Source organism: Prionailurus bengalensis, chromosome F2 (genome assembly GCF_016509475.1).
Source record: "Prionailurus bengalensis isolate Pbe53 chromosome F2, Fcat_Pben_1.1_paternal_pri, whole genome shotgun sequence".
Taxonomy (NCBI): domain Eukaryota; kingdom Metazoa; phylum Chordata; class Mammalia; order Carnivora; family Felidae; genus Prionailurus; species Prionailurus bengalensis.
The window spans coordinates 24390727-24402174 of NC_057353.1; the positions used below are offsets into that span (position 1 = coordinate 24390727).

General features: G+C 33.2%; 1 protein-coding gene across 1 annotated transcript in view; it reads left to right on the plus strand.

The window, feature by feature from the left end:
- Positions 1-11448, plus strand: part of PI15 (peptidase inhibitor 15) — a 31396-nt gene extending 19948 nt beyond the window's left edge. The window contains exons 3-6 of the mRNA XM_043601225.1: positions 556-674; positions 1700-1832; positions 1952-2067; positions 5455-11448. Of these exons, the coding sequence (XP_043457160.1) occupies positions 556-674; positions 1700-1832; positions 1952-2067; positions 5455-5590 (504 nt within the window). The 3' untranslated portion in view covers positions 5591-11448. The remainder of the gene's footprint in view (positions 1-555; positions 675-1699; positions 1833-1951; positions 2068-5454) is intronic.

Sequence of the window (11448 nt, forward strand, 5' to 3'; positions counted from 1 at the left end):
ATTACAGTACAATAATAGACATTATTAATTTTGGTAAATTGATTTGAATAAATAATTGGATGATATTAGCTTTTAAGGTATATTAATCACATGGCTCCTTGTTGCTGTGAAGATGACCTCTAGGAAAATCAATGGACTATGGTGGACTACAATTTCGGTAGTCAGTATGAAGTGTCCCCAGTTACAACCAGATAGGGTATTTTTGTTCACCTATCCTTTACTAAAACTGATGTTTGCTCTCTGCCCCTTCCCCGTTCATGCTCTGTCTCTCTCTGTCCCAAAAATAAATAAATGTTGAAAAAAAAATTTAAAAAAAAAAAAACCAAAAAAACACATGTTTGTACTTAGGATTTGGAGGATGCCATTATATGATTATATTGCATTACAGAATTTTGAATATCAGTGGCCTCAATTTGCTTCCTTTTATTTAAAATAGTCTGAAGAACCAGAATTGAAAGGACTTTAGGAGGTAGTAGTACCACTTCTTCCTTTTACTTTTTGTCAGTTACTAGCAAAACTGGTAAAATGGAAGGTTTTTTTTTTTCCCCTTCACAGGTTTGGGATGAAAATCTTGCAAAATCTGCAGAGGCTTGGGCAGCTACTTGCATTTGGGACCATGGACCTTCTTACTTACTGAGATTTTTGGGCCAAAATCTGTCGGTACGAACTGGAAGGTAGGAAGCAGTTTCACTGATAGAGTTCATCCACATGGTTTATTACTTATGAATCCCAAGGGGTAGTGACACCAATTTCAAGTAATATCAGCAAATATTTATTGAGTGCTCATTATGTGTCAAGCAATGATGCTTGGCCTATGACTGTTTCAGATGTCTTCAAGGATTATTTATTTGGTTTAAAGGGCCTAATGAGACCAGTTTCCTATTTCACCTTTGGAACACCATTCCTTGGCTGTATTCTTCACTTCCCTCACACAGTCTTTGAAAAGATTAGATGTGTGCTAGATCCTATATCCTCAAGAAAAGTTTTGACTGTGGCAGAAGGCATTTTTGTGTTTATGCAACTTTCCCATGATTGCATATATCTGTATGTGTATGCCTGTGTGTGTTATACAAAATATTTATATTTACATGTATATATATATATGTATATATATATATATACATATATATATATACATGCAAGTATGTGCAGCTATGAGAAAGGCTGTCCCCAATGAGAGGATAACTTTTCCACCACTGTGGAATGCCATCATCCAACATTTCAAAGACCCATTCTCTTCCATATAGAGGAGAAAAATCAGGTGTGCTATTATTACAATGAAAGTAATTCAAGTTTAAGGGAAAAAAAGCCGCACTAAGTTCTAGTATCACAACTACATTTGCATATCTAATTTTTAATTATATATATGATTCTGGTGGGAGAAATTTTTGATATAGATAAAACAAGATAAAGATGAAGATTCTTGAAATATTTGTACTTCGTTTTTTGAAACAACCAGACATACTCTTAAGTGAGTATGGGCTCACCTGCTTTGGTCCCGGGTATTTTCATGCTTGGCCCTACTTGGAGGAATAGAGGATTCTGCTAGGTGGTGATGGTAATTATGAGGCATGGATTTCCTCTTCACTCAGCATGAATAATCAGTAAAAAAAAAATAATTAACTTACAATTTAACATGAGTCCACTATATATTACCACTACTGTATTCTAAGTTGTCATTGTTTTTCTTGATATCTAGATATCGCTCTATTCTCCAGCTGGTCAAGCCATGGTATGATGAAGTGAAAGATTATGCTTTTCCATATCCTCAGGATTGCAACCCCAGATGTCCTATGAGATGTTTTGGCCCCATGTGCACACATTATACACAGGTTATTTCAATTGTCTTGTTAAGTTTTGATTCATAGTTTTAAAAATGCTCTGCTGTTTTGGGGAATATGCCTTTTCTTAGCTTTAACTTCAGTAATGACATATTGATTTATTTTTGCAGATGGTCTGGGCCACTTCCAATCGGATAGGATGTGCAATTCATACTTGCCAAAACATGAATGTTTGGGGAGCTGTATGGCGACGCGCAGTTTACCTGGTGTGCAACTATGCCCCAAAGTGAGTACTAGATTGGATTCTACTTCCTGGAACTTTTAATGATGTTAAATATCTCCAGTCAGATAATTGTTTTAATATGAATAAGACTTAACTACAATAGCCTCTAATTCTCAAATCTCCCTTCACCCCAGTATATCTGAAAAATACTGAGATGAACGATTATTTTTCACAAAGACTGGTATTTGGGGTTAAAATTGTAGGCAAAGTAATTTGAGGTATGGAGATTCACTAAATTCCCTTCACCATCTTTTTTTAGTGATGATAACTGTAAAATAAACACTGTACTTCCAGGCTTTCGATAGCTCTATAAAAGTTATCAGAAAAGAATCTCATAGGGACTTTATCAACACTGCAATATTCCCATCTATCAGTACTAGAATGTTGGCTTATTTTTTTAACTGGGAAAGCAAAAGAAAGCCCTTCTTCCTTCTTTCTTTTAAGAATAAAACTAAAAGTTACAGTTTACTAATTTTATAGATGGCTAAGGAGTCATTTGTTACTGGAAGGGAAAATTTAAATGCTATGACTTCTTTTTAAATGAAAGCTTTGTCATGATTTAAGTTTCAATATTGAAAGTTTAAAATTTTTTCATTAGTTCTATCTTATGGAATACATAAAAATGTATTGTGAAAATTGATCAAGGATTATAAAATATAGTCATATTTATAAATATTCTTTACAAGATGAGAATAAATAAGACTTTGTTAACATTTGATAAAATGCCTTCTTGATAACAATAATTCTTCAGATGATAAAATGTTCCAGTATTTATACATGAGTCTGTTCCCATTTGGAGTAAATACCAAAATGTGCAAAGGATTTATGACACTCTTGGTGTCTTCCAAAGTAAGTTCCAAACAAAGATTTTTTCTGACTTTGCCAATATGGGGAGGGAATGAGAAAACGTTTCACAAATAACTGCATTACTCATTTATATGGTAGTATGCCAGTTGCAGTGTTTTTGCAAAGTTAGAAAAATAGTGATTTTCCCCATGGTCCCCCTTCACAATTATTAGAATAATAAGGTTTGGAAAGTAAAATGTGTCTGCATTACCAAAAGCATTAAAATTGTGCATTTGCTGGATATTTTCAGTTTCACACTTTATATTTTCCTATTAATCCTTTACCCTTCTTCCTGACATAAATAGGCCAAGTAGTGCTCATATGGTAAAAGAGATTTGTGTTTCAATTGTTTGACTGTTCTGTTTTTAGAATTTTCTAGTATTACTGATGAGATATCTGACTGTTTTATGGGTACAAGAGATTAATATATTGTGTTAATATGCTTTGTTATAAATAAGAACCACTATTTTGAAATCTAGGCAATGAAGAAAGTTGTAAATTCCTAATATTTGAGTGTGAATTTTCCAATGCCAATATAAAGTTATCTCATGCCTGTTTTTGGGGGGTGGGGGGAAGAGAGAGAGAGAGAGAGAGAGAGAGAGAGAGAGAGAGTTGGAGTGAGAGAAGGAGACAGGGAGGGAGAATTTAATTATATGGAATAGGAAACAAAAAATAAAAGGATGAATAATATATGTTTATTAGTTGACTGACTTACTATTGAATGTAGTTATCCTCTATTTGGTAAAAATCTGTGATTTATATAAAAGTTTGTAATGTAATATGTAATACTTTTTACATTCAATATAATTATATTTCTAAGTTTATGTTACCAAAAATATGTGCTATATAATTTCCAAAGGTATGTATAATAAAGAGAAAGATATGAAATCAAAATAGCATATGCTTGGTCCATATACATTTATAGGTTTGGGTAAAGATACAGAGGGAAATAAGATTATGAATATAAAATAGGAGAGATTAGGATAGAAGGGTGAGCTACACTCATAAGAGCACGAGCTTCTTGAGTGTTTCTGGGTAAGCATGTGACATTGTCAAAATTATACTCGAGGGGCGCCTGGGTGGCGCAGTCGGTTAAGCGTTCGACTTCAGCCAGGTCACGATCTCACGATCTGTGAGTTCGAGCCCCGCGTCAGGCTCTGGGCTGATGGCTCGGAGCCTGGAGCCTGTTTCCGATTCTGTGTCTCCCTCTCTCTCTGCCCCTCCCCCGTTCATGCTCTGTCTCTCTCTGTCCCAGAAATAAATAAAAATGTTGAAAAAAAATTAAAAAAAAATTATACTCGAGGAAGCTTATCCAGAGGGCAGAGTATAGAAAGAACTAAACAGAGGTGGACACTCTTGGAATCTGATGACATTCTGTAATATGAATAGCTAATCAGCATGTTTTTTATATTTATAGATAAATTTCCCTCTATAAATATTTTATAGATCAAAGCCTGAATTTTTAAATGACTGATTTCAGCAGATAGTTTATGTAGGTACACTTTAAGGGTCACTGCTTGGTCTTCTTTAGTTCTTAAAGAAGATGAGAACCACCTGTTTCATATTTTAGCCTCTTACCTACTGTTGTCTTATATTTAACCCTGATTTTTACTATTGACAGGCAACCAAATTTTCTCCTGACCATTCAATTTCCTTCAAATTGCTGGCTATCTTGCTATTTCTTAGTACTCTAGGTACCATGCTACTGAAAATAAATCTATTATTTTCTTCATAAATGAACAGTAAGGCATTATGGCTATTTTTAACTGTCATGAGTGATGAGTTTAATGTATTACTATTATCATGGCTATCAATACAGATAAAAATATTGATAACACAAAACAATTTAGTCTGTTTAGCCTTATCAAAAAACAAACTGTATTACTAAGAACGAAAGCTATGAGTTTACACATGACAAAAGGTTTTGAAATCACCTTTAATTGCTTCTCTGAGCCCTTAATCTCTTACCATGAGAATGGAGTTTTCTGTATCTCATTTTATAAATGTTGAGAACTTAAAATGTTTTACAACTTTAGAAACAAATCTTGTGAACCTCTGTTTTTTGTGCTTATGACAACTTCAGGCTCACCTCATCATTTCTAAGCCTCCCAGAAAATACTAAGTACATGTATATATTATCATCCTTAACATTAGTGGGAGTTTTAAAAATGGGAGTATGTCCTGCCAATGTGCTCTAGAAGGCAGTTAGTTATAGGACAGAGACAGATGTGGTGACTGAATAAGCATCGAGCCTTGCTTGACATTAATTATGTCACTATTCATTGTAGTGCTTTACTTCTAGTCTGCAAATTAAGATAATATTAATTTTTGCAGAGAGAAAGATTTAAAAAGTGAGATTTAGAGAATAATACATTGCTGTATAAATAAGAAATGGATACAATTTTCAGTGCCTTCCTAAACTGATTAAACTTGTCAAAAAAGATCATTACATGTCAATACATGTGGTCATGTGCTTAAGGACAATCAAATTGTTCTAAATTGGCATTAATATAGCACTTATATGTTTTTTTTTCTTCTTTCTAGGGGCAATTGGATTGGAGAAGCACCATATAAAGTAGGGGTACCATGTTCAGCTTGCCCTCCAAGTTATGGAGGATCTTGTACTGACAATCTTTGTTTTCCAGGAGTAACATCAAACTACCTATACTGGTTTAAATAAGCTTATCTTTTCCTTCAGGAAATAGAATGGTTTCTGGGAACAGGCATATATATATATTGAGTTTTGCACATAGTATACATATTTTATAATAATCTTGTTTTCCTTTTATTATTCATTGTATAAATTTGTGTTTGTCTAGTATGTTTGCTTCATCTTGAAGTAATCAAAACATCCATTTCTATCTCCTGATCTCTAAGCCCAAATTAAAATATTGTAGATATAGTATTGACATAGTTGATGCATCCAATCCCAAAACTTGCTTTCCAAAGGAATTATGTTATATTTGTAAGGAATAAAATATATACTTGACTTATATGTGTGCGTGTATATAGATACATATATACACATGTATATTTATATACATGCACACACATATAATAGATTATGTAATGCAGACAATAACGTGATTCAGTAGTTAACTTGAGGGAAATTTTTAAAAACACTATTCTGAAATATATATGAGGTGGTGGGACATCTTCAGCACCCATTTCTATAATTACTACAAAGTGATAAATTGCAAATAATACTCAGTGATATCTGGACATAATAATTTAATTGATCACCCAAGATTTCATTCTGGAGGTATATTTTGTCTTATTTGGGTTCACCAAAGGATATGCTCAACTTATGTAAGTGTCAAATCATGCTTTTTGTTTAATCACTTTTATTGAATCAGTAATCATGTGTCGAGTGCTTACTGTGTGCAGGGCACTCTGCTCGTTATGTTCTGAAAATGCAAAGATAACGAGATACAGTTCCTGCCTTCAAGAAGCTCACAAAAATATTCAGAAAATAATGCAGTTTAATGATTTTACTATAAATTTACAGTTTTTTTAAAATTGATTTTAATGTAAGTTTGAGGAAGTAGATGCCACCATGCTCACCTGTTGGGGGAATAGGAGGTGATAAGACACCCTCTATAATAGGTGAGGCTTCTGATTAGCATGAAAATGTAGCTACAATGCTTGGAACTAAAAAAGGCAGGACAAGAATTAACTGCCCAGGGATGTATTAGAGTAAATAGTTGTGACTTTGGAAGACAGAAAACAAAACGCGAAAAAAATTCTGAGAAAGCCCAAGAGAATTAAGGTATGAAAAGTCACAGAAATACAGTTACTGCACAAAAAAATATAGGCGGAGAGCTTCAGAAGGGCCTATCCTGAGAGTGTAGCATATCTTGAGGCCCGTCAGCAGAGGGTAAAGGATGCCAGAAAAAAAACAAAAACAAAAACAAAAACAAAAACAAAAACTGGAGAGATGCCAGGACACTTCTGTCTCTTTATGTCATTATTTGGTGAGAATCCATCCAATCACCATGAGCCTTTGAGCATCACATTAAAGATCCTGCACGCACACCATAGTTATGGCTTTGCAGAGTAGCCCTCTTCAGATGGTTCACTAAGGACTACTCACCAAATCTTATTTCTATGTCTGTGAAGAAGAATAATTTTCAGTCCTCCATTAAGTTTGATTGTGGAAGTCCAATCAAAGTCACTATGAAAATTTCACTCATAAGATTTTGGAAATGCGGTGTTTCCTCATTCAGGAAACCGCTTTAGAGAGAAAAAGTCAACATCTGGGTCAAGACACTTATATTAATTTCATGTGTGTGGTGGGGGTGAGTGAGTGAGAGAGACAGGGAGAGAAAGAGATTCAAGTTATGTAAAGCTTCCACAGAGTTACAGAGTAAGCAAACGGCGTTAGTTCCAGAGTGCAAATAACAGAAGGAAGCTACTTGTTTAAAATTCTCTACACATTTGCAGTTTCTTAGGGTGGATGCACTGAAAGATGAGTTAATTAAATCCATTCAATGAGGGAAAAATCCACCATCTGGAGTTTAGGTTTACATGATGACAAACAATTGGCCTGATTCCTTTTACAAATTGAATGTGGTGACCAAATGTTTTCATATCATAATATTCTGCTTTTGTGGGCACATATATAGACTTTACTAAACATAAATATGTTTGGAGACTAAAATGGAGAACAGAAGTAGTTGTAAGACTCGGCCCCCAGTCTAACTTTTATCTAACTAAGGGCAATTGGAGCAAAAAGTAATTAGTGGGATGTTTACTTGATTTATCTAGGAAGTATTTCCATCCTTCATTTTCCTATATTAGTTCTATGGAAGTAGCAAAAGTACTATTAAACAAAGAAGACTGTTCTTAGTTCCAGTTCTGTTGCTGGACTACTTGTGTGGCTTGGTTTCTCAGTTCTGAAAAAGAATAATGATATTTGCTACACATTTCACAGAGATTTCTAGGAGGCTAAAATTACCATATTAATAGAAATTAATGAATATGAAAAGCATCATTAACATTATGAAACTTATTTGGGATAAAATTAAGTCTTATGAGCTTCTCTCTGGCAGAAATTTTGTCTGATTCTTTGTGTTCATCCCAGTTTCTTATATAGTGGCTATAATACAGTAAGTGTTTAATGAATGTGTCTACAAATATATTTTTAGAATTAACTAAAAAGTCTAGAATTGCAACAGTGTAGAGGAGTCCCACCTTTCCATGTTTTATTAAAACAAAAAAAAAATGTCTTAAATACAAAGCTCTGAATGCATCAAAAATCCAGATAAATCATCAAACATACCAGATGAAGACTAGGGTCTCTGCATGTATAACTCATACCACAGTCCTTTCCAAATCACAACTAGAGCTAGACATTTATTTATAATTTAACTACTCAGCTGAAAATATAACGGGTATTTTTGTTATGCTATCTGTACTTTTTAAAGTTAGTAATATAAAGTAGCCATGTGAAATGTTTCATTTTCCAGGCTAAAGCAAATGAAAATTTGCTGGTGTCAACACCATGTGTCATATTTTTCACAGCATTCAACCGTGGTGCTAAGAGAGCTATTTCTCGCTGTAATTCCCAGGGGCAGAAAGAGTCTGGGTAGAAGATATTTCTTAAGAGCAGCTTTAAATAGTCAATATTGAGGTTTTCATTTCAAATGATTTCATTCAAAAGAAGTCGCATCCTACATATTCTACATCCTACATATTCTACGTATTCTTCTGATCCTCTATGGTATAGATTTTTTATCACCCTTTATTCAGTAAAAAAGTAAAAAAATTTCTGTCACAGTATAGATTTTTTTTTGGCTTTCATGTCATCAGAAGACTGGAAAATGACAATTTTAGATGTTACTCTGATGGATTTCTTTATAGAATTGTATTTGAGGACTTGTGTAGGCACAGTCTTAATGTCCCTGGTGAGGACAGATCACCTTTTCAATCTGCTTTTCAAATGTGGTGGGAACAGTTTTTATTATTATCATTTTTGTTTCTGTTCAGTAGCCTAAGCATTGGGACTTCTGTGGTCCTTGAGGGGATCCCTACTGGCTTCATTTGGCTGTGACGCCATAATGTTCCCTTGAAACCTTTGTGGAAATGTTCCTTTGGAAGCTCCGTGCAACTTCAGCACAGAGCTGACCAAACACTAAGGCAAGTTCAACTACTACAATTTATTCCGACTATTTGAATTGAAACAACATGCATTTTTCTCATTAACACATGTGTTAAATCAACTTATAACATTCACCTAAGCAAATCTAATACACAGTTAGGCCAGTTGAAGTGTTTTGTGAAATGCTTATGAAATGAATATAGAAGCTAAACAGATCATTTGAATGTGTCCAGGAAGGAAAGTAATGCTCAGCCTGTGGTATATGTTCTCCCCCTTGTATAACATCATTCCTTATGTTCCTCAGTATCATAGGATGCAAATCTAGACATAAATGGAAGCCTTTACCTACCAAAGTGTTTAGGGAGAGTAAAGTTAGATTTCTATCAATGTCTAACAGTATATTTGACTATATATATATATATTTTTTTTTTGTATCGTCATTATATGTGTGGGGAAAGGCATATTTAAACCCATGCAAAATGACTTTTTAAAAGTTATGTCATGATATAATTTTGACTTATGAGAAGTCAATCAAAACCTTAGGAAGTTTAACAATTCACTCATTAATGGTGCTGAAAATCTGTTAAACCACCATATCCTTACTACAATTTTGAGATTTCTTTTTAGTTAAAGTTTTTATTAAGTGTGAACTAGCAATATCGATTCTGGTGCTAAATATATGGTGCTAAATGAATTGTTAGTGTTAATAGCTTCAGTAATGCTCTTTTTATTCATTGTTAAAAGTATTATCCATTTAATTCCTGATTCAGATATATTAATAAAATCCTGTTACCCATAAATAGGCCAGTGAACTCTTTTTGTCTGACAGTCCAACATTATTTAGATTTTACAGAATTTAAATACATATCTTTAGAGGTTATCAATTTTCTTTTTAAGGCCTTTTTTAGCTTGGCCACATCCAAGTCCAAATACCACCTGAAGGTTAGATCACACCTACATCAACCATGCTGTAGGCACTGGCGCCCTCTGGTGACTATGAAAATAAATTTTGATGGCTGCTTGGCCTGCAAGAAAAAGCCAGTGTTTTGTTCAAAAAAATTTGAAGTTGCACAGTATTAGAATTCTTGGATACTTCTTAAATCTGACAGCATTTGAAAATTCTTGCCTTTATTGACATAATTTTCTAAGAGGATAAAAGAGAGAATATATCTTGGCATTCACTTTCCTAAATAATGTGTTTTAATGATATTTTAGTTCTGAGGTGCTTATCGAAGTGTTTTTTTTTTTAACTAAGTATTGCTAAAGTATATTTTTCATTTAGTTTACATCATAAATACAATTAGAATTAAAATTAACAAAGTTATAAGTGTGTCTCATTTCAGAAGTGTTTATTTTTATTTGGCATAGTACATAAGATTGAAAGGAGATGTGTTAAAATAATTAGATTATCTCTCCATTTTTACTTGTTGGTCTAAAATTTGATAGTGTTCTTTGGTCATAGTATTTAGCTAATGATAAAATTGTATTATTCCCTTCAAAGTCCTTGTAGTCTAACAAATATACATAAAAGCTTAGAAGTTTATCACCTGATATAATTAATGAAGACAAAATTCTTAGGTAAACTTCTGGTTGAGGTATGTCATTGACATTATATGTGTGTATCACATAATTGTGATGATCTGTTTTGACGGAAATATTTCTTAAACTATGTTAGTACAACCAAATGAGATATATTTTGAAGCAGTTTTCCATGTTAGTATTTTCAAACTTATTTTAAAGCAAGAGAATACTTTTTATGATCTCAATTATATATAAAACTCTAACATATGCTACACATAAAATGAACCTGCTTATACCCAAGCCTTCCCCAGTGCCTGGGAAGTTTCTTCTGAGAGGCCTAGAATTCCATCAGTTAGAAAAACGTGAATCTAAAATATCCAATTCCCCCCACCCATTTTTCTCTAATATAATCAGTTAATTAAAGCAAGAAAAAATTTGAGGCACTTAATTATTTCAATGATTCTTTTAAATACCCATTTCACTTTGCACATGTTAGAAGTTTCTGGTTTGATGAAGAATTAAATGCTGACTTTAACTGGTGCTTGGATATAGATCGTGGGATCTTGTGTTTTGTTATTTGACAAACAGAATTTTGGTATCATAGTAGTTTGAGAATTGGAGACAATTGTGGTGCACATATGAAAATAATGCATTTTTAAAGCATCTAAATGTTTCAAACATGTACATAATCCTAAAATATACTATATCGTTTTAAATTTTTTAAAAGATTAATTTGGATGTTTTATTCACTTCCTAACACTGTGGCAGTGAAAGGTGCTCTGATGTTGTGATATAATGTCATGAATGTGTGCATACATAAAACCTGTGTAAACCTCTGTTCTTATAAAGCATAACAACTGTAGCTTTGTGAGCTCTGCTGTACTTTTATTCTTTCAATAAAATATTATAATTAATAA